Raw genomic sequence first — 25,778 nt, forward strand, 5'->3', positions numbered from 1 at the left:
TTGCGAGTAATGTTTTTAAAGTTCTATCGACAGGTGTATCAATGTTAAGATTTCTCGAACATTTTTCTAACAAAGGGTAAAATCCCATAAAATTTTCCAAAAACTTTGGGATTTGGGTGAAATTTCTGCTGAGGAAACACGAAAGAAAAAAACCTTGTCTGTTTCATGTAAAAGTTACCAACAACAAAAAAAAAAAGATAAGCCTGAAGAGAGTAAGTAGGGGAGGAATGAATGGCATCTTGTATTTAAATGAATTTAAAACAAAGAGTACTGATTACATACCCAAAAAAAAAGGGGGTTAGAACGTGTGGTTTGTCTGTTATAATGTTTGGTTCTGAAATCTGAATTCCATTGAAGCAGAAATCAATTCATTGCCTGCCTGTCTGGCTGTTTGTTTGTTTGTCCTGCTGTAGAAACATATGGAGGTAACTTTCAACTGAAACTTAGTCCCACTTGTTCCCTTTCCAGTTACTCTTAACCCCCTCAATTTGTGAGAGAATACAGAATCTCCAATTCTGCTTCTCAATCTGTAACATCCTTTCGTAATAAGTTATTACTTCATTAAATGATCAAAGGAAGAAATTTTGTAAGCCTTCCTGCCTATACTATGAAACAGAATAGCCCCCCACATAAGAACCAACAATAGTTACAATCTCAATAAATAATTTAATTTTTTTTAAATATCATTTTATTGTTTATAAAAAAAAAAAGGGGGGAGAGAAATAGGATGTGGGGAACACAGGAAGAAAAGGCGCGTGGAGAAGGAATGAGAAGATATAAAGATTTGTAAGCAGCAGAAAGGGTAGCGTCAGAGGGTGAGTTTGATTGGTCATTAGTCAAAAGGCCCCATTGCCTTTAGATTCTCTCTTTTGTTTGCCCAATCACCTTTCACTTTCACTTTTCAATTTCTACTCCCCTTATTTTATATTTTATTTTCTTTCCTTTTCTGGTTTAGGAAAATATCATCTCAGTCCTTATATTATATTTCAATTTGTATTTTGATCACCTATTGAAAAAATAAATATAATCTTGTGCTTTAGATAAAAGAGTAAAATAATCTTTTATTAAAATCATACTGTCAATAACTGCTTTTAGTTTTTATATATAAAATATAATAATATATTTAACCATTGATGTTTATATCATTATTAAATTTGCCCTACTCTTTTATTTAAAGCAAATTATTCTCTATCTCTCATTGTTGATGCGATATATATTTTTACATGTCATGTGCCAATAAATAATTTAAAAGTTGTAATTAAAAAACATAAATATTTTATAATTTCAAAATTTATGAAAGTAGCTACTAAAAATTAAAGAAAAACATAAAAATTAAAAAAATCATAAAAGTTTTAAATTTTGAATCAAAATTCTCTTAAAAGGAAAAACAAAAGCAAAAGAGTTTTATATTTTAAAATAAATAATAATAATTTTGAAAAAAATCTTCAAAATCAAAACTATAAACTTTTTAATATTAGATCTGGAATATATAAAATAGAAAATCCAATTAGTTTTGTATTTTAAAATAAAAAATAATTTTTGAAAAAAATTCAAAATCAAAACTATGAACTTCTAAATATTAGATCTGAAATATATTAAAAGGAAAATCCAATTGCAGTTTTAGGAAAATTGGCCTTCCTTAGAAAGGAAATTAATCAATTGGACTTATCAATTCTCTTTCCCATTGTACGTATAAAAACGGTGGATTAAGACATCTCTGAGCGCTTTCTGGCCGAAAAAGAACCATCTGTGAGCGCTTACAATAGCAGGTGATTGAAGCACCCTTCTTGAAGTCGAGATGAACATATTGGCTAACAGCAATATCTGTTATGTGACTCCCAGCATAGCTCATCCTATTCATGCAATGGCGGCTGCGTTTAACTAGCAACCTCAAAACTTCAACAACAATGGTGACAAAGCTTCTGACTTTCTTTCACAGACAAGTTTCTGTTTCTCTTACCAAGAGGGAACCTTACCTTCAATTGAGATCTCTGTCTTACTTTACTGACCAACCTTTTGAATACCCTTCGTTGGACCATTCTTTAGCTTTACTGCACTCAGTTTCTTCAAACCCGTGTTTTGCTCTCCTGGGTTTTTGCAAAAACATTGATTGTCTCAAGAAAGTCCACGCCTTGTTCATTATAAATGGAATCAAAGGTGACCTTTTGTGTGATACCAAATTGGTCAGCCTTTATGGATCATTTGGGCATGTTGGTTATGCCGGGTCAGTGTTTGATCGAATTCCTGAACCAGATTTTTATTCCTGGAAAGTGATGATCAGGTGGTACTTTTTGAATGATTTGTACACGGAAATTATTGGGTTTTATGGTCGTATGAGAATGAGTGTTAGGGGGTTTGATAATGTTGTCTTTTCGCTAGTCTTAAAGGCATGTAGCGAATTGCAGGATATTAATGAAGGAAGGAAAGTGCATTGCGATGTTGTCAAGGTAGGGAACCCTGATAGTTTCGTTCAAACCGGTCTTGTTGATATGTATGCCAAATGTCGAGAAATCAAATGTGCGCGTAAGGTTTTTGGTGAAATTCTTTATAGAAATGTGGTTTCTTGGACTTCAATGCTTTCAGGGTATGTACAAAATAATTGCACTAAAGAAGCATTAGTTTTGTTTAATAGAATGAGAGAAGCAATGGTTGAGAGTAACCAATTCACGTTAGGGAGCTTAGTGACTGCTTGTGGGAAGTTAGGGGCTTTGCATCAGGGGAAATGGGTGCATGGATATGTTATTAAGACTGGTATAGAACTTAATTCTTACTTGGTGACTGCTATTCTAGACATGTATGTTAAGTGTGGTAGTCTACGAGATGGTCGTTCTGCATTTGATGCACTTTCTTCTGTTGATCTCGTCTCATGGACTGCGATGATTGTTGGATATTCTCAGAGTGGGTTTCCTGATGAGGCTTTGAAGTTGTTTGTTGATAAGAGAAGGTTTGGGATATTGCCTAATGCTGTTACTATTGCAAGTTTGCTTTCTGCATGCTCGCAGTTGAGCAATTTGAGTGCAGGGAGGTTAGTTCATTCTTTGGGGATTCAGCTTGGGCTAATCGATCCAACAGTGATAAACGCTCTAGTGGACATGTATGCAAAGTGTGGAGTGATTAGAGCTGCTAGGTACATATTTGAGACGGTCTCGGATAAGAATTTAATTGCCTGGAACTCGATCCTCTCTGGTTATTCCCAAAATGGGTTAGCATATGACGCACTCGAACTGTTTCATCAAATGAGGTCCAATTCTGTCTCACCTGGTGCTGTCACTCTGGTCAGCATATTCTCAGCCTGTGCTTCAGTAGGTGCTTTCCAAGTTGGTTCCTCCCTTCATGCTTACACTATGAAAAATGGCTTACTATCGTCTAGTGTTTATGTTGGCACTGCACTTTTGAATTTCTATGCTAAATGTGGGGATTCTCAATCTGCTCGTGTCGTATTTGACAATATGGGAGAGAAAAACACTGTCACGTGGAGTGCAATGATTGGTGGTTATGGAATTCAAGGGGACAGCTGCGGCTCTCTTGCACTTTTTAATGATATGGTTAAAGAAAATTTAGAGCCAAATGAAGTAATCTTCACGGCGATTTTATCTGCTTGTGGCCATACAGGGAGGCTCGGGGAAGGATGGAAATATTTCAATTCAATGTGCAAGGACTATAAGTTTGTTCCTTCTATGAAGCACTATGCATGCATGGTTGATATGTTGGCCCGTGCTGGAAGACTCGAAGAAGCCCTGGATTTTATCGACAAATTGCCTATTAAACCAGATCTTAGCTTGTTTGGGGCTCTTCTTCATGGATGTGGACTCCATTCAAGATTCGATCTCGGAGAGGTGGCTATCAAGAAAATGCTTGATATACATCCTGATAAGGCTTGTTATTATGTGCTTATTTCTAACTTGTATGCCTTGGATGGAAGATGGAGTCAGGTTAATGAGGTAAGGGAATTGATGAAGCAGAGAGGGTTGAGCAAAGACCCTGGTTGTAGCATCACGGAGATGGAAAATAATAAAATCCTTTCATTTTCTGGAGTAGCATGTCCTGCTTAGTCTTTTACGAGCATCAGTAGAGTCGATTGGAACTTATTGTGAAAACTGAAGGCAATCAGGGACAGCGTTGAACTTATGAAGGTTCTCTAAAAAGACATGTTGAATTCTGGATGTTGGTTTGTACAAGAACTTGTGGCTGGTTCAAGTTGAACTGTCTCGAGCACAAATTCCAAATAGCTTGGATCTTCAATGGGTATAGGCTATGATCTCATGGCAAGAAATTAAGGTAGTGACTGAGAAGATGAGTTTTGGGTTTTACTCTAAATATCAACATGAAGAGTTAGGCATATTAGCAACCATCAAGGCCTGTAAAACCACTGTGCATTGTTGCACGGATTCCATCTTCCATAGACATGGAAACATGAGATGTTATCCAGCACTAAATAAATAATAATCTACGACTGTTGTCAATATCAGTGACTCCCAAATGTAGAAATATGTTCAGTTCTTAACAGGTACGGAGGTTAGAAATTACAATTGTTGTTATGAATAGGAAATTTTATTTGAAAGAATTATGGAAGTTACAACGTTTAGTAACTTAAACAATTAGCAGCGTGATAATTTTGTAGATTCTGACATATACAAAGACTAGTATTAACAAAAGAATCAATAGCATAACTATTTCCCTAAACATAGATACACTAGTTTCGTCTTATATGAAGTTATGCAACATGGACAAGATATCGTCAGCAACCACGTGAGGGGCATCATCTTCCAATTCCGCAACATGTATCAAGCTATCTTCGGTGAAAATATGGAGCATGGACAAGGTATGTGAAAGTTTGGGAATCGTATTAGGAGTGATGTCATCATCACTTTCAGCATTGAGAGGGAACTGAAGTGCCTCCAAAAAATCAGAGGCATTAAGAAGTAATGCAGCCTTGTCTTCCAATTCCTCAACATATATCAAACTATCTTCACTGAAAATATGGAGCATTGACAAGATATGATGATCGTGTGAAAGTTGGAGAATCGTAGTAGGGGTATTATCAACATCACTTTCAGCATTGAGAGGGAACTGAAGAGCCTCCAGAAAATCAAAGGCATTAAAAAGTAAAGCAGAGTCGTCTTCCATTTCCATACTGTCTTCTCTCAAATTGCGAGCATCGATTGTAGAATAATTGAAGACGCTCCATCTCGACGGTTCCAAGGAAGTGGCTTTGGGGCCAAATGGCTCATGTAGGGTAGTCGAAGAGACTGCTTTGGACATAATAGCATCCTCCTCCCTCAACAGCGGTACTTGAGATTTACCCATTATAACAGAGTAGGTGTTGCAACTTCTAAAACCAACCCTGTTTAAAACGGAATTAATCAGTTATCGAATTAAGAAGAAGAACTCTAATTCACCAAAAAAAAATAAAATTAAGGATTACCAATTAGGTTGATCCTTAGAAGAAAGGCTCGCCAAAAAGAGTCTCCCGCCTCGGATCGTAAAACCTAGGTGGCAAAAAAGGAATAATGGAGGTGTTGCGACTCAAAACCCTGTTTTCAACAGATATTCAACCACAATCAACGCAAAAATTAGAACGGGGAACCCAAGGAGAAGGAATCAAAGCAAGTAATGGAGATATGAATTTCTAGAATGAAACAGTATATCAAAAACAAAAGTAAGAAATCTAACGTTTAGAAAATAGAGTAAGTGTTGAACCCAAAAAAAACAAACAAAGAAAACATAGTAAATGAAAAATAATCAAAACAAATAGTACCCAGGATAGCTGAAGAGGTAGGGATTGAGAAACCGCGTGAACGGGAAACAAGAAATCTAAATTATTTGAAAAGTTGAATAGAAAGAAAGAAGCGAGAAAGAGAGAGATAAGGCGGCAGCTGAAACTCAGAGACAAATAGATGGAGGGAAGTGAACAAACTCAAGAATCAGCGCCCTTTTATAAACCCAGACAACTAGCCGCTGTGTGGTGTGCGCTCTTCTTTAAATGTAAAAATTAGGCAAATAATAATCTAAATTACTAGTCCAATTTTTTTAATTTGTATTAAATTAAGCCTTGGATCTTTAAAACAAATTATTGGAAATGCGATTTTCACATAGGAAAGCATTAATGAATTTCTTTATTTATAAATAAATAAAATTAAGACTCTTAATTTACTTACTTTTAATTATCACATTTTAATTTTTAAGCAATTATCTACATCTTTCATAAATGTATTTATATTTTTATATTATATCCTTTTTTTACACACAATAACCGAAATATAGTAACAAATAAACACCAGAAAATAATATATATATATATATATTTTTGCCTAAAATATTTTGGATAAATTATACTATTAGTCACTAAATTGTTAGTAAGTTTTATTTTGATCATTTAACTACAAAAGTTATAATTTGGTCACGAACTATTCAAAATTTTTTATTTAAGTTACTAAACTATTAAAAAGTTTTTATTTAAATCATTGAGTTATTAAGTTTGTTTTAGAAGTTTTGCTAGCGAGCTCCAAGTAATGTTTCGACGATCGATATGATAGATCAATACTCATTGATAGGGGTGTTCAATCGGTTAACCAACCGGTTAACCGACCAAATAACATTAATTGAATTAACCGACCTTTCAAAATTTTTAACCGTTAACCAAACCGAAATTTTTCAAAAAAATTAACCGAACTGAAAATTTTTCGGTTAATTCGGTCGGTTAATCGAATTAACCAAAAATTATATATTTTTTAATTTTTAGTTAAAATAAGTATAAAATTAATCGAATTAATTGAATTAACCTAATTACCTGAATTACCCAAATTAACCGAATTAACCAATTATTTGTATAAAATTATATGTTTTTATTTTTATTTTAGTTTTAGATTTTTATTTTTATTTATTAAATTATTTGTAGTTTTTATGATTGGGTTGGGTTGGGTTGGGTTGGGTACTTGGATTAATATATATTAGATGTGTATTTGAATTTATGTTGGATTGAGTTTGACTGAATAGTGGGTTATTTATATATTATAATTTTATTTATTAATTTTTTCAGTTAAACCAAAAAATTTGGTTAACCGACGGTTTCGAACCGAATTAATCGTTAACCGAAAATTCAAAAAATTATTAACCGAATCTTGACCGAATTAATTCGGTTAACTGACCGATTAACCGAATTCGGTCGGTTAACCGAATTTTGCACACCCCTACTCATTGACAAGTAGAAGAGCATACTTTAAATCAAAGTTGACCCAATGGTCAATGTCGAAAATTTGAGAAAAAACTGTTTGAATTTTGGTTTGGAGATTTGTGACATCCAAAATTTTTTCATAAAAAAATTTTAATTGTTGAAAAAAAAGAGAAAGAGAATTTAAATTAATATAGATAAAGATGTGATTTAAATAAAAACTTTTAAATAGATGAATTATAACTAAAACAAAAATTTATCAATAATGAATAAAGGTGTAGTTAACTACGGTTGGGCTTTAATGTCAGACTAGATGGATAATGGAAGGGAAATTTTGACTTTTGAGGAGACGGAACGGATAATTTCGTAAATCTACATTATAATTTAAATTTACCAGGAATTCACTGAGCGGGAAATTTAAAAAATTCTGAGTTTTTGAGTCTTCTAACCTTTTTTTCCCTTCGGCTCCATCCAGGCTAACTTATCTCTAACTGAAATCAAGATTCTAGATTTAGGATTTCTCATCAATCAGCTATTGTGAAACTTGGGAAAATTTCACTTGCCTACACTCTTTCAAGAATTGAACTCTCCTTGGATGCATTTGCAATGAACGGATCTTGTTTGGAATTCAAGAATCCGATCCAAGACGCGATTTCCAGGGTCCGATTCGCGCCGCAGTCCAACAATCTCCTCATTTCTTCTTGGGACCCCGTCAGTAGTCTTCTCTTATGTCTTATTTCAGTTTTGTTTGCCGATGAATTGCAATCGCTCGAACTGATTTTGATTCTCTGATTTGTAACAGTGTCTTCGACTGTATGATGTGGATTGTTCTCAACTTAGATTAGAAGCTCCGTCCGAGGCTGCGCTTCTCGACTGTTGTTTCCATGAGGAATATGTCGCATTCAGCGCTGCCTCTGATGGTTCTATTACAAGGTTTTTCATTTTAATTGATTTAGTGAATTTGAATTTTCATTTAAGCTCTTACATGAGAGGTTTCTTCTTCAGTTAGGGTTTCTACTATTAAACTGAATGAAAAAAAGGTTCCTAACCGGTAATAATCTGATGAGTTATAAAAAGTAAGCAATGTGAATCTTAGTTGAGTTGAATTTAGCGAGCAAATGAGATTTTCCTACTTGTTAACCTCATTTGGTCATGCATCTGATGCATGGTAATAATTTTGTTATGTAAATTTGATAATTTTGTTATGGTAATAACTTTATTGTCATTTCAATCGGGAAAAAGTTTGGAATTTTAATTATCACTCTTTCTGACTGGACTTCGGGAAAAAGATTTCTGCTTTGAATTTTATACGATATTGCTAAAATGTGATTAAGAGCATGAAATATATAACCACTTTCTTTTGTAAATCCAAGCTTCTTTACATATGGAAATCCTTTTATTTTTCTAGGTATGATTTGCATTCTGGAATCAGCAACAAAATAGGAAATCATGATGATATAGCAACATGCGTGGAATATTCTACTGAAACACGTAAGTTAGCTACTTCGTTTCTACAGAAAAGTGCATATGTGGAACATATACATCAAGAGACTTTGTCGTACTTTTATGTCCCGCAACTTGTCTTTGTCTTGTTTCAATCGGCAAACGAATGTAATTTGTCTTAAAGGTTCCTGATTGTTTCTATGTACTTTATCATGGTAATCTGTGAACAAGTAATGATGGTTACATTTTGTAATTAAATTTCCTTGCAATTCATGTAGCTAAGAAACTAAACATCGTTCCATTACCTTAAACCTTCTATAAACGTTGTAACTGTCCACTATTTTGTGTATCGGGTTTTTCACAACTTAAGCACTAAAAAGATTGAGAATATTCTAAAGAATATTGCTCTGTTCTGTACTTCCCTCGCAGAAGTTGATGAGCAACTGAATGTTTTTTTTTTTCATGTTGTTACATAAGCTGGGGCTTTGACAATGCTGTCATCAAGAAATTTTAGCTGATAAATAACTTGTCCTCTTTTCAGAAGGCTTTCAAGAGCACTGTTGTTAGTTTTAATTGCATGTACATCTATAAATATGCACCTATGCAACTATGTGAATAATGTTAACAATATAATTCTTAGAATGTATTTGTCAGTTTATGATTTCATATGACAGCACAATGTTTTGTTCTTGATGTTGGAGGGGCCATTTCCCATGAGGACCCTTTAAATTGAAATTTTCTGATGAACATCCAAAACAGCCCTTAATGCAACCTTAGATCTTAGATTACCATTCAAATATGTTTCTATAATCCGATTTATTTCTAGTAGAAATTAAACTCCTAATTCTATTATTTCAGGTCAAGTGATTACTGCAGGTTTTGATAAGAGGATCATAGCCTGGGACATTTTTGGAGCAAAACCACTTGTGTACCTGAGAAATCTAGATGCAGAAGTGGAGTCAATGTCACTCTCTGGATATGAATTAATAATGGCTGTCGGATCATCAGTAGATATTTATGACTTGCGTAACTCAGACAAATGTGTTCAATCAAATAAATTTTGTATGGATGTTCCAATACGATGTGTCTCCTCAATTCCTTATTTGAAAGGTATTATTTCTTGATTGTGTTGGCTCTACATGTAATGATGTTGTGAAGACTTGTTGACGAATGGTCTATTATATCCTATGACCAAACAGCAAGCCGTGAATTTCGCATGAGTGATGATTTTATGCATAGCCTTCTTTCAGAAATCGTAATCTTCAATATACAACTTTCTGAGATGACTTTCAACTTTCTTAATACTGCCCTTAAAGCTGATTAATGTCTATGCAGGATATGCTGTTGGATCGGTAGATGGACGAGTAAAATTAGAGATTTCATATCCGTCCAGTTCAAACAATATGGGGTTAGTTTTTGAAAATCGTATAACTTTGGGACCGTTTTAACAGTTGAACATTGAAAATCATGGTCTGGGTCAATTTATAAATCCATTTTATTCATGCATCTGAAAGCACTTAAAGTTAAATTTTCCTCTAGACCTAAACAGAAAGCATATCGTTCAATAGCCTTCTTAGCCTTTGGCATAAATTTGAAAGTATACCTACGGATATTGGATTATGCATTACTTTATACATCTCATGCTTGCAGGTATATGTTCCGATGTCATCCAAGATCAAGAGATGGAAGAAACCATCTAGTACCAGTAAATGCCGTTGCATTCAACCCATTGTATGTGCTCTTCTATCAGTAGCCTCTCGTAGATTATGGACATTGCTGCATAATGGGATTTTTATGGTACTTTCTGTTTTAGCATCTCAGGTGCTTTTGTCACCGGTGATAATGTGGGTTATGTTACAGCATGGGATGCTAAAAGTAGAAGAAGACTCTTTGAGGTGATCTTATGTGTTCTTTTTACTTTTACTTCTTGTGCTGTTACTCTTGATAAGTGCATCATATGATTCCTCAGTCTCTCAAATAGTGGTTTTAGTTTGGGATAATATGCTTATGTAACTGATGGTTGATACCATAGCGACCTTCATTAAGCAAATAAAACGCTTTTAGAAGGCAAATGTTAAATAACTAGTGTCAAACAATGCAATTATGATAATAATGAAGAACAATTTGTAGAGAAATTCGTTGTTGACTTTGCTTTTCTTTGGTTTTAGTTGCCTGGTTGCGCAAACAGTATTGCATCCTTGACATACAACAATGAAGGACAAATTTTGGCTGTTGCATCAAGCCATACTTACCAAGAGGCCACTGAAATGTTAGTTGTTCTTCGATTTCTATTACCTAAACCATCTCGTGTTTACATGATTTTATAAAGTACATATATTATATAAATAAATAAATAAAAAGAGGGAGTTGAGTGTGTCTTGTCATTTGTTATTAATTTTTTAATTGAATCATTTCCAATTTTCCGGAGACAGAGAAAACCCCCCACAAATTATTGTGCATAAACTGGATGAAAGCCATCTCGGATCAGTTCCTGATGGAAGTTCAAGCAGGAAATGACTGCATCAGGCATAGGCAATCAAAAGAACACAGCTGCACACTCTTGTATGTACAACACTGAGAAGGTGCTTCTAGTCATTGATTGCTGGTAGATTTATTGATAATTTAAAAATGAAGCCTGATTCTGTCTGGATCGAGATAGCAAGAACTTTCAACATTTACTTATGATCGTTACCCCTTTGCTTGCTCATTTTCAGATCACCGGCAGAGTCTGCGAAATCAATCTGTTTCTTGCATCCTGAACCTGACTCCCTACTGAGCTGAGAACTAAAAGGCCATTTACTTTTTTGTACTTCATTCAGTATTCTTCTTGTCACTGGTATTTTGAAGTAACACGAAGAGGGTGTTATAACTATAATAACATAATGTTTAATTTATGTATTGTATTTTGTTTGTAAGATTTGGTCATCATAATTCATGATTGTATTGTGTTTAGGGTTACATGGTTGGTACTATGGGAAATTTGGAGTTTGTCGAAGACTTGAATTGAGTTCAATTGGTTTTTTTTCGGTATGAAAAATGAAATCTGCATCCAGCAATAATCTATCTGTTAATACCAGATTTATTAAAAAGAAATAGAAAAAAAATGGTAGTAACTGCTAAAATATCAGATTTGAGTGATACTGGGGCCCAAAGAAGCCCACGTGGAAACATCTCAAGCCGAGTATCAGTTACACGCACTATCTAACTCGTTCACTCTCCTTACTCTCCCTCGATTTCCCACTTCGAAGCTTTGCTTTGATCCGTATCTCTCGCTTTCTCCAAAAACCCGCGAATTGTTTAGCTTCATCGCCATGTCTGATGAAGATCATCATTTTGAATCTAAAGCTGACGCCGGAGCTTCTAAGACATTTCCACAGCAGGCCGGCACCATTAGAAAGAATGGTCATATCGTCATCAAAAGTCGGCCTTGCAAGGTTACTTTTTTTTAATTTTATTGTTTATGTTCAGTTATGCCGCTATTTCTCTTTATTTTTAAGATCACCAGAATTTCTTTTATGTATTTATCAAAATCTGTAAATAAATTGTTGAATCTCCGAATTTGTTTGGCGAAATTAGTGAAATGAAGGGTTTTATCTTTGATTTTTAATTATTACTTAACTAAAATAATATTTTTTTGTTGTTGAAATTTTGCAGGTTGTGGAAGTTTCAACTTCCAAGACTGGGAAGCACGGACACGCAAAATGTCACTTTGTTGGAATTGATATCTTCACTGGGAAAAAGGTGGAAGATATAGTTCCTTCGTCTCACAACTGTGATGTAAGTCTTTCTTATTCGCTCGCTTTACTCATTATATTGTAGGTTTTGGAGGCTAAAGAATTGTTGTTTGGTTACAGGTTCCTCATGTCAATCGCACTGATTATCAGCTGATTGATATCTCCGAGGATGGATTTGTAAAACCTATTATTTGGTTTGTTTTTGACATTTTTTTTGGGCTTTAGACGATGTTCTGATCATATCGCTAATGATTTAGGTGAGCTTGCTGACTGAAAGTGGGAACACCAAGGACGATCTTCGGCTTCCAACTGATGAATTTCTGCTTACACAGGTTAGTTTGCATGTCAAAATGGGTATCTCATTTCTTTCCTTTTTGCTATCCTGAAATTGCCAAATTCATCCAACTTCATATGGTTTCTCACCCATTTTCCATGTTTTAGTATTGCTCCCACTTCATTTTTCATAAAATACCCCGAATTCTCGTGCTGCAACACTCGTCATCGACACTGTTTATCTATTGATACGGGGACTCTACAAATATATGAAACTCTTGAAAAAAAGACATATCGAACATATAATCATATCAATGTTGGACCAAGTAGGTAGGAATATGTGATTTAAAAATAATATGTAGTGTCTGGTGAATGTAGATAAAGACTGGATTTGCAGAGGGGAAGGATCTGATTGTGACAGTGATGTCAGCAATGGGTGAAGAGCAGATCTGTGCTTTGAAAGACATTGGCCCCAAGTAAATTCCTGGGGGGCGTCCTTCACATTTCACATTTAGTGCATGGAATGGGTTTTGCTAATTTAGTGCATTCTTTAAGACCATTTAAATTTATTTTATTTTAAATAATTGACAATTTTATTTGTCATTTTTTAAAGATACTTCTCTTAGATAATAATTTAAGGTCGTTAATAATAATTTTTGACATGTTTTTCTGTATCAAAAGTGTATTTTAGTTTATATGCTTTTCATGTTATGTTCCAATTGGGGGGTATGTCAAAACATAAGAATGAGTCTGAGGAACCCACCCTTTGAGACACAAAATCAGATTGAAAAATTATTGTTTATGGGTGAAAACCAAAATAGTTAATCCTTACAACAAGCTTTGATCTCAATAATCTAGTCAATTGCTTTGCTGGTGTGATAAAGATGATGAAAATTACAAGGCAGAGATAATAAAATAAATGAATGCAAACAATGGTGTTGAATTTAAATCTGCATTTTAATCATCTTTGACACTTACAATGGTAGGAATTTGGCCATGATTTACAAAATCAATCTTATTCAGCCGCAGACAACACAAGGCTTGCTCTGGTAATTCCTCTGGTTTTTGTGCCTGCACCAGAAACTAAATGTTATGAATTTCTCCTCTATTTAGTTTCGTCCTATTCGGAAATTCAGAGAAAATGGGAAAGAAGCCACCTGAATAGTCAAACCCAGATTAATGATTCCATTCTTCATGCGGTCTAGAAACGATTCAAGTCCTTTCCTAGATATGTAGCTAAATCTGTGTATATCAAGGTCGATCTCGAAGTAATTTGGTCCCTGCATCATGATCAACACGGAGACGCAATTTTTAACCTCGGAAGATGTTAAAAAATGGTTGCATGTTCAGCTTTCTAAAACACTATATGCACTAGGCGTAGGCTATGTTGTTTAAGACGTCAACTGAAAATATTTTCAGAATTAAGTACGGAAATAAAATCTATCCACAGACTCAAGCCTGAGTAACCTAGGCTTAGTTCATGCCCTAGAAAAACTGCCAACACTATCCAGGCATAGCTAGAAAGATCATATCCCATACTTGTGTCCGAATATGTGATGGCAGTAAATACTTCACGAAAAGTAAAAAGTAGAAACAACGTAGAATCATTTGACTGCATGTATTTGAATTCCTTCAAACCTTGCATATACATGCATCTATACAATATGTGAAAGCAGCAGAGAAAGCTATAAATTACCTTATAAAAATTATGTTGAGGACGCGAAAGCACTGGCTTATCGTTATAAGCTTGAATAAGCTTCTTTTCAGTAGAACCTAACTGAAGCTCGTCTGGGTTAACTAAACTGGTCATAATTTTTAGCCTCTCTCTGAAAGGAACAATGGACTCTTTCGCAAACCCTTTAACCTTTTCCATTTCATCTTCAATAAATTTCTGTAACAAAGCACGGACACTAATATCAACTAAAATATTTTTCAAGGTGGAAAGAATAGATCCTACTCTATATTACTTGAGCTCAAGTTTGATTATCTGGCATGAATTTATTTTCAAAATTTTCATGGATTCGAAGGGTTATTGAAGAATCATAACCCCATATCCAAGCACAGCATAAAATGGCAGTACTTAATTCGTTGGTAGCTAACATTGAATGTTAAGTTGTACGAGGAATTGGAAAGGGGAATACCTTTATGCTGTCCTGGAAGTGAGGGGATATATCTTTTTCAAAAGTATCCGAGACCTTAAAATATAATACAAGGCTCAAGCCTTCCCCGTTGGCATCACCAAGAAACACGCTTGCTGGATAGGTCGGAACCTGCAACAAGTATACCAAACAAATTATAGATGTCATAAAAACAATTTACTCAACAAGGATGAAAAGAAGACATTATCCGGGGCAATAAGGACCGAAATAAGAACCTGTATATTAACAATCAGAAGTGCAGGCACTTTTTCATGCGCTTTTACGTGTGGTAGTTCGAGATGCTGAGCAATGTGATTCACTTTCCAAGGGCAGATAAATAAATCGACCCCAATTGGTACATATGGGCTACAATCAGGAGCAGGGAACTTCTGTTTATCTCTGCATGATAAGGCTGAACTTCAGTTCTACTTAAGAAAATGATATATTATGGAATGCAGATAACAGTGAACTAAATGGCTTACCGAAAGTAATTCTTGCCTCGGAGCTTAAAAAGCAAAGGAGAAATCTCCGACCAGCTTCCTACCGTTGGTTTCTCTCCTGAGCATGGAATTATAAGTCCAGCTCTCGGACGGTATAAGTACCTCTCAGCTGCACCTGTTAACAAATTTGTTAGCCCTGGTTGAAAGATAGAAAGGCTATTCGTTTGATTCTGTTTTGATTTTTAGAGTATATACTAATGCTATAATTCACAAATATCATGAATTATGCATATATATTTTTTATCAGAATGTTCCTACAAGTTCGATTAAGAGGTCTACTTTACAAAATTCCAAGATTTTACCGTCAAAAGATTTCCTCTTCACGGAAAGCATGATAACTGTTGATTTCTTTCGGCTTTCTTGGGTTTTCTCCCCCGAATCAACCGTGCCATCTTTGCGGCCCTTAGAGCTGTAACTTTCATACACTCTTTCATGTTTAGACCCGTTATCAACAAGGCATGATGAACTTCCGTACTGAAGCACTTGTGCATTTGAAATATTCCCTATCGGATTACCTAATGAAGAAAATGCATCTGGAGGCAGCAACAAAAGGGGAGAAAAAAGTGTAAGCTTTGCCAACCAACTGAACATTGAAAATCATAGTCGGAAGAAATATAACTTGGTTGCAATAAGATGCAACTGCATTACCTCCATATACACTGCCAGCATCATCATCTGACTCGGACTCCATAGTGCTAACAGAATCGAACCATACTTCCTCTTGGCATCTTCCTGCAAAATAATTTCATTTCTACAGTTACAAATTGTTTGGATTTCAATAAGCTAGGAAATATGTAGAAAATATCTCCTAACAAGCACAAATGCGAAAAGCATTCACCATGCATATGCATATATGTATATGTAATATATATCAGAAATTTTGCAGTGAGAGATGAATAGAAGAAGAGACCATTGGCATCAATTTGACCGTGGTTCCATTGTAGCTGGGTTAGATGAAATGCCACATTAGACAACTCTGAGCGCTTACAATTGCAGGTGGTTGAAGCACCCTTCTGAACATATTCACTAACAGCAATATCTGTTACATGACTCCCAGCATCGCTCATCCTTTTCATGCATTCATCAGGAATGGAAGTGGCGATTTTCCCACGGTTCTTGCAGAATCTGCCAAAGCGTCCTTTGTGCGGCCTTGATTGTGCCTTTTCACTATGTACGGAGACACAGCCGCCCATTATGCTGATAATCTTTTATCACAACTGCTACTAGTGAAGCTGAATCAGGCACAAAGGAACCACTAACCTGCAGATTAGTCCAAGACAAATGAATCAAATGTTGCAAAGCAACATAAAAAAAACATGAGGACCTAGTACCATCCTAAGAAGACAACCAATGAATTAAACATCAATGAATGCAGCATGGAAAAATAATATTAGCAATGAACGAGCGAATTATTCCAAACTCGAAATGTGGTTATATCATCTGTTCTTAAAAACAGATAAACTCATTGCTACTTTCGGCTAAGAACCTGGAAATCCATTGCATGACCAAGACATGCACAAAGTAGACTAAAAAATTGATGAACTTGGCTAAACAAACTAGTAAATTACTATAAGAATTTGGCTCATACCTTAGTACCATCCTATGAAGACAACCCATGAATTAAACATTCATAAATGCAGCATGCGAAAAAAATATTAGCAAAGAACGAGTGAATTATTCCAAACTTGAAATGTGGTTATATTAAATGTTCTTAAAATTGCAAGCCTAACCCTAAACTCTAATATCTCTGGAAACAGATACACTCATTAGTACTTTCGGCTAAGAACCTGGAAACCCATTGCATGACCGAGACATGCACAAAATAGACTGAAAATTTGATGAACTTGGCTAAACAAACTAGTAAATTACTATAAGAATTTGGCTCATACCTTAAAGTCATTCCAAAAGAAAAAGCACTCGTTTGGAGATTCCTTATCCAATCAAAATCACATCAAGCGAAGCTTATTCCATTGGATCGCCTAAGAAGCTTGACCAAAACTAAAACTTTCCTACCTGAACATCAATAATGTGTATTAAAAAAAAATGCAACTAAAAAACCAATATAATTTTATCATAATTATGTTGAGAAATTCCAAAAGACACTTGCAAAACATCCTCAATTTCGAAACCTAAAAGAGACACCGTTGGCTAAGATAACAACAAATTATTTCGTCTAATCATTGAAGTCTCCCCCAAAAAAAAAAAAACGCCCCACCACATGATTAGATCCCTAAGTATGTATTTAGAAAATCAGAGTGACTAATCCTTAAACTAGGAGTTTTCAAATATATATATATATAGTTATATCAAATATTGCTAGATAAAAAAGAAACTTACAAAACTAGTACGAAAATAGTTATATTTGATAAAGAAAAAAAATAGAGCAAAACATAATGAAAACGGAATCAAATCAAGTTTCGAAGTTGAAACGATCATGATTACTGTAAAACATTTAAAAAAGAGAAAAAAAAAAGAAACGAAAACGACAAGCTTTCAGTAAGCAATACGAATGACAAAACTCAATCAAGTTTGAAGGAACAAAAAAAAACAAGTGGAGAGAAGAACCTATGGAGAGAAAGAGAGCAAGGTTAAAGTCCGGATATGGAGGAGGAACAGCTGTTTCTTCACTTGGGACACTTTGAATTCCTGTCACAGTCTCTGTCCCTCTTTCTCAATCACTATCTAAGATCGATACAGAGCTGAAAAATCAGAGAAAATACGAAAAAAAAAAAAAAGACAGAGAAGAAACTGTGACTCTTCCGTTGTAAACAGATCTTTACTCTGCAAACCTCACCTTTTAAATGTTGTCTTTCTTTTCTGCGCTCAATTACTGCCTGTGGGGTTTTTATTATTTTTATTTATTTTCTTTGTCGCCCGAGATTTCGCGGGCATTACTGTATTTGTGTTAAATGTTAATCCTACTTGTATTTTACAAAGGAAAGAAAATATAATGATCTTACAGTCCAAAACCTCCGCTTATACGCGGTTCATTGAATCTCTGTTTTCTCTTCATTAATTACGTTTCATTTTAAAGATAATTAACTTTTTGAGTGGTGTAATTTTATGGATCATAGATAGCAAGCCAAATAAGAAAACACGTGTTTGTCATAGAAACTATCAAATAATCATTGAGTTTCACAAAAGGTTTCTTTTGGGTAAAATTATCAAATCATTGATTCCTTTCTAATTTATTGGCTAATTTCGTGTGCAATCACAAAAGATATTAAATATTTAAATTTAATTGGAAAACAATTTTCATGAAAATATAATAACATCAAAATTAAAACTTGTTTAAATAAGTTAAAAACGTTGCAATCAAAGTGATGTTGGTTTTTAGGGAAAAATTAAGTTAATTAGTTAAAAAGAAAAATGAAAGCACAAATATGTCTCCATCATGGCAGAGAGGCAAATTATTACGATTGCGCGTTCGTGTGCAGCTACTCCATGAAAACGACACCGTATGGACATTAAACAATTTTAGGGTTGTTCCATATTGATTATTATATTTCTAGCTTCTTCTTTTTTTCTTATAGTGGTGTGGGACATTTATAAATAAATGAAAGTGGTCGCTTAAGGAATATAAAATTTAATTGTTTTGCTTAGGATCTTGATGGTGTGATATTTGATCTTTGCAATCCTTATTTTATTTTCAGATTTCAAATATTTATTTAAAAAATATGATGGGTTTTAATTATAAAAACGATATTGGTATGGTTGTCTCCAACCCAACTTTCAATTTCAGATTGAGTTTTATTATTCTTATTATTATTATTGTCCTCTCATTTTTGTTTTAATTACAAAAATAGGATTTGTTAAATGTATATGATAGTAAGATGAATGATTTGAGTTTGTGTCTGATTACATAAATAATAACTAAAAACAAAAGGGTTTAAAGTGGGAAGTTTGGGCATATATTATATGCAATGATTGGTTGAATTTGTCATCAAGTGGAGAGGCAATGCAACAAAAAGAGGTTTGAGGCAATGTGGGAAAGTTAAAGGGGGAGTTTTTAGATGAATTCAAGTAAAAAATTTGTCTCCAATTCTCCATCTCACCAACCTGTTGAAGAAGCAAAGGAAACAGTATTAGGTATTGGGACATTAGTTTGAAGTCAATATTTGTATATTTCTACATAGCCCTAAAGTCAAATCTTGTAACTATGGATGAAAGAGAAGGCTGTTTGAAGTAAATAATGAAATATATACTATAACTCTAGTTTTATAAATGATTTTTAACTGAGTAATTAAAAAAAAAAAAAGTTGTTATCTAAGGGGAGAATAGAATACGTGAAAACATGAACACTTGTTTGGGACAAAGTAGACCAAACCCAAAGACTAATTTGTGGTTAGTGGAGAGTCATCTCAACACACCACTAACATATATATCATTGGTCTTAGGATAATATTTAATAGGGAATTAAATCACTCACTTAAAAACTCACCTACTCAATTATTTTGCCTTCAAACTTACCTACATTTGCACTGAACCTCTTTTTCTTTGCAATTTTGGTTTTGAATGTCAAATCCCTACCAAATTTTGAGGAAAAACAAAGTTTGAATAGATTTTTATAACAATTTTACGCAACATTAATAATTTTATTTTAAATTTTAAAAATTTAATTTAGATTTAATTTTTTAAATTAAAAATACCGATGTTATATAAAATTATTGAAAAAATATACAAATAACAATGTGTCACTGTTTCATACAATCATTTCCTTAATGTAATAACAATGTATTTTAAGTTTGAGTGATTTTAGATATACTCTAATTTCAATTTGATTTGACATGTATAATTATTTTTATAGTTTTATGGATTTTAAAATATTATTTTAATTGATAATTTTAAAAATCTTTTATACTTAATATTACTAGATTTAACAAAAAAGAAGTTATTAATGCATATATTATTTCATAATTTAGCCAAATTCATTCATAATTTTATTAACATTTTGATTTATTAACAAGTAGGTTTAAATGTGGATTTTATTTTTGGCATAATGAATTATTTGGTTCTCTAATTTTATAAAAAATTATTTTAGTTCTCTATTTAATTTTCATCTTTTTAATCCTTAATTTTGCTCTTTCTCTTTTTTGTCAAATCACCCTAAAATGAAGAGAAAATTTACAATTTTTTAACTTTGTTGACATTACATACACTTGGTTGCCACATGGATGACACGTCAAAATTTAATTAGTTTTTTTAAATTTAAAATTTTAATATATATATATAAACTTTTAATGATTAAAAATGTTAAAATTATATAAAAATTCTAAAATTTATAAAATTTTAAAAATAATTAAATGCTAACGTGTCATTTATATGGCAAGCCATGTGAAATTAGCAAAGTTGATAAACATTAAATTTTTCATCCATTTTAGGGTTATTTGGGTTATTTGACAAAAATATAAGTTTAATGGCTAAAAAATAAAATTAAAAAAAAGCTAAAATAATTTTTTGTATAAAATTAGAGGCGAAAAAATAATTATACATTTATTTTTTATCCTTTATGAGCTCGGAAATATGTACATTTAACGTGCTGTTCTGCCAATAGTTCAAGATCCAAGGTTTTAAAAAAAATTGCTTATTTTATTTTGTTTTGTGGGAAAATTAAAAGTTTTGACTAAAAAGATGGCAAAGCATTAAAGTCCAGTGTGTCCAATGGCTTAATTTATTGAGATCAGTAGCAGTAGATATTTGAATACTTCCACGTCCATTCAATTTCACATCGTTTACAAGATTTGAGTTAAATTCCGTTGAATAAAACTGTCCGTAAACTACCAAAAAGGACAATAAATTATAGGTTTAATTATAAAACGGATAAATTACATCTAAGGTCACTAAACTATTAGTAAGTTTATGTGTTGATCACTTAACTTTAAAAAATTATAAAATGGTCATTGAACTGTTTGAAAGCTTTCATTTAAGTCATTGTGTTGTTAAAATCGTTACTATATGGTATTATATGTTTACCGCCTACACTAATCGACTTTCTTGTCTACAATTCAGTTATTTTCGTGAAACAACTTTGAATATAACGAATATGTATACCAAAATCTAAACAACTTTTTTCTTCGGTCTTTAACACTGACCATCAGATTAGCTTGGATCTAATGTATATTATTTTATTCATCGATGGGTACTAATTTACTTTACTGATTATCGAATTGTCATTTGAAGCTTGTTAGCCAGACTATTTTTAAAAAAAATTAACAATTCAGTAACATAAATAAAAATTTTGAATAGTTCAATAACTTAAATGAAAACTTTTGAATAACTAAATGACCATTTTGTAATTTTTTTGAAATTGAATGAACAAACGTAAACTAACTAATAATTTAGTGACTTTGAATGTAGTTTACCCTTATAAAATTGGCTCTTAAATTGTATTATTTTTTACTTTGTTTTTTTTATTACTTAGATTACTCATTTTACCTAAAACAAAATCAACCAATAAAAATACGACCCATACATATTATATATATATTTAATAAAATAGATGAAATATCACTTAAAAAAATCTAATAAAAAATATAATATTTAAGAGTCAGGCCTAGATTATATTGGATTTCTTTAAATACTCATTAAATAAATCCCACCCTATAATGTAATAAATAAATCTCTAGTATCATAAAGAAATTGATTGAGATAGTATTATTTATTAATTTAAATTTTAATTCAGTTAAAAATTATTAAAAAATATTATTTTTATAAAGTAAATTTTATTATTCGAGAGTGTTTTCTTTTGTATTTTTATAAATTAAGAAAAAGTTTATTTGTGATAAAATTTGAACTAAGAACACCATATATATGAAGAGTAATTATTCAGTCCAGTGCTACCACAAGCAAACTTAAAATGATGCCAAATGTCTTTTTAATTATTTAATTATTATTTTATTATACATTAAAATAAATAACATTAACCAGACTCACTTGTGAATGTTTTTTACTTCACTAACTGTGTATAGAATAATTATTCTTATACAAAAATTTTAACTCAAAGCCTCATTTAAATTTTGTATAAATTTTTATTTAATATATTTGTTATATAATTTTGTTTTCACCCACTCGTATAAAACTTTTAATTTGTTGGTGGTTTTCTTTGGAATATTGTTTTAAAGAAAGTGGGTAGTTATTGTAAAGAAAGTGAGTTTTTATTTTTATTTTAAAATTAAATTATTTTGTAACCAGCTAATGTATTAAATTTTTAAACCTTTGTGGAATATTGTTTTGAAGAAAGTGGATAGTTATTCTAAAGAACGCGAGTTCTTTACTTTTTATTATTATTTGAAATTAAATTAATTTATAATCCCACTAATGTATACATTGAAATCAACAAATGCCCCTTCATACATTAAATTAAGTTGTTAGTTGTCTCTCTTAATAATGTTATCTTCAATGTTTGAATAAGAGTTTTTCTTTAAATACACAATGTGTTTTATCATTGCCTAATATTTGTTAGTAATATATATATTTTTTATGATTTTAGTTAATTCATCTTTTTCCACCTAAATTGTATCTAATTAATTTGTGATATCAACTCAATTAGAAGTTTAAATTTAGATTAATTTTATAATACATTCATATTTTGGTTGTGTTAGGAATATCTTAAATTCTTAGTTTCTTAAATTCAAGTGTATTAAAAGGGTTTTTTAATTTAATTTAAAAATAAATAAATTTCTTATACAACCAATTTAATATGTATTCAACCTTCTTTGTCACAGTCTCGTTAGGCGATTGTTATATACATATTACCCTTATTATATATGTGATGTATGAAGGGATAATTATTGTCAACCTATCATAGAAATCATCTAGTGAATTTCCACCAAACAAAGAAAGTGAGAATTATGTTAAAGAAAAAAGAAAGTAGAAAACAAATCAACAAAATTAAAAGACGTATAACATGTGCATGCATAATTGCTTTTATACCTATCCGATTTTACATTCTTTCACACGACTAATTATGAAGTTCATAAATCTAACAAGTTAAATTAATCAAGGTGAGTTATCGATTAAACTAATTAATTTATCATGAATTATTAAATTCAAGTAATCAAGTTATAAGTTAATGATGTTTCAAATTCACAAGAAAATATTTAATTAAGGAACTTAATAATTTATTGAATTGATACCTTCAATCCCACTCCTTGAAGATTATTCCATTTAATAAAATATAATTAATAGATTTTTATGTGAAATTTAAAATTTTATTAAAACAATATTTTAATTAAGATCATCTTATTTAATAAATTATAATTAATAAACTTACTTATATGAAATATCTATAATTTTATTTAAAATTTTAAAAATATATTTTATAGAAAACTAATTTAATAAAGAATGTATTTAATAACCACGATAGTTGCTTTTATAAGTGAAAAACTTAACAATTACAGCGAATGATTGTTATAACGAGGGCAGACCGTATTACTTTTGGTTTAATTGTACTTTTGATTTAATCAATTCACTCAAACATTTTATGCATAGGATATATATTATTCGCATTTTATGATTTATATAATTGAACTATGGAATCGATAATTTTAGAAAACTTGAAGATCTCTTCTTTAATGGGAGTCAAATTGGTAGTGTTTGGTAGACAGCTTAGGCTTGTCCTTTGTTTGGGCCTTTAAGAGAAGCAGTAATGATAGGGTATTTAAACTCCAGTGATGGGCTTGTTATTTTGGATTTAATGCATGGTTGCGTTCACAGAGTCATGTAGTTAACACACCATAGCTCATTCATTTCCTCAATCTTGTCATTAATAATAAAATTCTATAGGATTGACTAAAAATGGGAGCAATATAATTTATATATAAGATGAGTAACAGCCAATGAAATATTTTTATTAGTAGCAATTACTTGAGCTGAAAAGTGTAAAACTTTGGCTATCAAAGCTGAAATAATGTTATCTTCCTTTATTTTCTCTACTAGAAAACAGAACACATGAAATGATTCAAATTAAGACTTGTAAATTCTAATAATCCTGACTGAAAGTTGATAAGCTTACAAAAATTATTGTATTTGTTTGTTGTGTATGCAAAATCTTATTTTTTAAGAGTATAAAAATGAAGCAGTAAGTAGTAAATTAATGGAAACTAATTGATGAAGGTGATAGAAGGAAGATCAGGTAAGCTCCACATTTCACAAGCTGATGAAGATCCTATTCCTTGATTATCTTCTTCCTTGAATTCCAATCTCATTTCATTTTCGCAACTATTACTGTTTCTGAGATTAGATGGTTGACATTGTTGTTGGATGTTGTGATTATTTTCTGATTCATGATGTTTAAGCCTCAAGCATTCAGGTATCCCATTGAAGGCGTAAAGAGATGCCGAGAACTTCCGTTCATATTTCATTCTCTTCATCGTCTCTCTAAGCATGCAGGGATCAAGGTCATCGCTATTAATGTCTTCTTGCTGCTCCTCCACTGGCTCCACCATTTCTTCCGCAATCTCAAACGGAGAACAGTAATCACATGACGATCCAAAAGAATCCAAAAACTGGAAATCCATGATATCGATGTCTTCTTTCGAACCCACGTAATCAGGGTTCCCATCAACATTATTATTATCCTCCAAATGAAGTGATTTGGGATCAGCACAAGTTGAGCCGAAGCTCTCCAGCATGCAATCACTAGAGGAGGTGCTGCAGTCTTCAGGAACATTGAAGAAATCCTCAAAGCAAATGGTGTCTAGTTGGTTAAGAGGAAAATTGGGAGGCATATTGGAAGATGCAGAAGCAGCATCATTTCTAGCTTTGAGCCTGAGCAAGAGAAGATTGGCGATTTTAGAAGGCAGGGCTGGTTTGGAAATGGAAGATGGTGAAAGAGGCCAGAAATTGGTTCGAGTATTGGCTCCACGAAGCAAATAAGCAGCTTCATCGTAAGCTCTGGCTGCTTCTTCAGCAGTATCGTAAGTTCCCAACCATACCCTAATCTTTTGAATCGTATCTTTAATCTCCGCCACCCATCTCCCCGACGGCCTTTGCCTCACTCCCACGAATCGTTTTCTCGCACGACGGCCTCCACTCAATGCCGCCGCAACCGCAGCAACATTAGCGTCCATCGCCGGCTTTTCATCCACATTGTTATTTCCTTTCTCTTCATCAATAACATCAGTGGCCATCACTTTTCTCTTCCCCATGATTATGATTTCCTAGTTCATCAACACTAATGGAAATGTGTATATATAAGGGGGAGATTCGGATTATGAAGCTGAACTATGAGAGGGTGGTGTTGTAACTATTTCTTTGTTGTATGCTTAATTCGGCTTTAATTTCTTAGTGGATTTTATGCATTCCTTTCACTTTCATGCAAGGAGGAGATTACAAGGAAAAATTATTTTAAAAAGAAAAAGCCATTAAAGTGTACCTTTTTTTAACTTTGATTTAGTCAGAGAAAGTTTAATTATTTGTTTTTATCCTTTCCATCTTAACCATCAAATATTACTGTACCTCCATGGTTTAAAATCAGTAGGCAACTAGGCCTTTGTAAAGTCTGGTATCCAATCGTTTG

General features: G+C 32.6%; 5 protein-coding genes across 7 annotated transcripts; 2 read left to right on the forward strand and 3 right to left on the reverse strand.

The window, feature by feature from the left end:
- Positions 1-1,612: 1,612 nt before the first annotated feature.
- LOC108477417 (pentatricopeptide repeat-containing protein At2g03380, mitochondrial) lies at positions 1,613-4,463 on the forward strand. Its single transcript, XM_017779957.2, has one exon. It carries the CDS (start codon positions 1,860-1,862, stop codon positions 4,050-4,052), a length of 2,193 nt encoding a protein of 730 aa, XP_017635446.1. The 5' UTR covers positions 1,613-1,859; the 3' UTR covers positions 4,053-4,463.
- Positions 4,464-4,529: 66 nt separating this feature from the next.
- On the reverse strand, positions 4,530-5,969 carry LOC108478688 (uncharacterized). The gene is made up of 3 exons (XM_017781160.2): positions 5,759-5,969; positions 5,426-5,534; positions 4,530-5,344 (listed from the first exon to the last, which is right to left on the reverse strand). The coding sequence occupies exon 3, from the start codon at positions 5,305-5,307 to the stop codon at positions 4,705-4,707; it is 603 nt and encodes a 200-aa protein (XP_017636649.1). The 5' UTR covers positions 5,308-5,344; positions 5,426-5,534; positions 5,759-5,969; the 3' UTR covers positions 4,530-4,704.
- Positions 5,970-7,591: 1,622 nt separating this feature from the next.
- On the forward strand, positions 7,592-13,301 carry LOC108477829 (mitotic checkpoint protein BUB3.3-like). Its single transcript, XM_053022970.1, has 14 exons — positions 7,592-7,882; positions 7,974-8,104; positions 8,580-8,662; positions 9,473-9,724; positions 9,950-10,022; positions 10,265-10,345; positions 10,428-10,509; positions 10,783-10,883; positions 11,047-11,114; positions 11,750-12,048; positions 12,269-12,391; positions 12,469-12,525; positions 12,606-12,680; positions 13,000-13,301. Exons 1-14 carry the CDS (start codon positions 7,778-7,780, stop codon positions 13,099-13,101), a joined length of 1,632 nt encoding a protein of 543 aa, XP_052878930.1. The 5' UTR covers positions 7,592-7,777; the 3' UTR covers positions 13,102-13,301.
- A 104-nt stretch (positions 13,302-13,405) lies between these two features.
- LOC108478330 (uncharacterized) lies at positions 13,406-18,243 on the reverse strand. Of its 3 annotated transcripts, none has more exons than XM_053023246.1 (12): positions 18,054-18,243; positions 17,825-17,937; positions 17,149-17,272; positions 16,170-16,519; positions 15,908-15,991; positions 15,562-15,792; positions 15,242-15,374; positions 14,996-15,158; positions 14,763-14,891; positions 14,318-14,512; positions 13,779-13,901; positions 13,406-13,692 (listed from the first exon to the last, which is right to left on the reverse strand). In XM_053023246.1, the coding sequence occupies exons 4-12, from the start codon at positions 16,450-16,452 to the stop codon at positions 13,579-13,581; spliced, it is 1,455 nt and encodes a 484-aa protein (XP_052879206.1). In that variant the 5' UTR covers positions 16,453-16,519; positions 17,149-17,272; positions 17,825-17,937; positions 18,054-18,243; the 3' UTR covers positions 13,406-13,578. The 3 variants fall into 3 exon arrangements, with proteins under 3 accessions (XP_052879206.1, XP_017636270.1, XP_052879205.1); XM_017780781.2 differs by having other exon boundaries at positions 17,825-17,941; XM_053023245.1 differs by lacking the exon at positions 17,149-17,272 and having other exon boundaries at positions 17,825-17,941.
- Positions 18,244-24,360: 6,117 nt separating this feature from the next.
- On the reverse strand, positions 24,361-25,520 carry LOC108477828 (ethylene-responsive transcription factor ERN1-like). The gene has a single exon (XM_017780314.2). It carries the CDS (start codon positions 25,405-25,407, stop codon positions 24,361-24,363), a length of 1,047 nt encoding a protein of 348 aa, XP_017635803.1. The 5' UTR covers positions 25,408-25,520.
- Between the last annotated feature and the right edge of the window lie 258 nt (positions 25,521-25,778).

The sequence above is a fragment of the Gossypium arboreum genome, chromosome 12 (assembly GCF_025698485.1).
Source record: "Gossypium arboreum isolate Shixiya-1 chromosome 12, ASM2569848v2, whole genome shotgun sequence".
Classification (NCBI taxonomy): Eukaryota; Viridiplantae; Streptophyta; class Magnoliopsida; order Malvales; family Malvaceae; genus Gossypium; species Gossypium arboreum.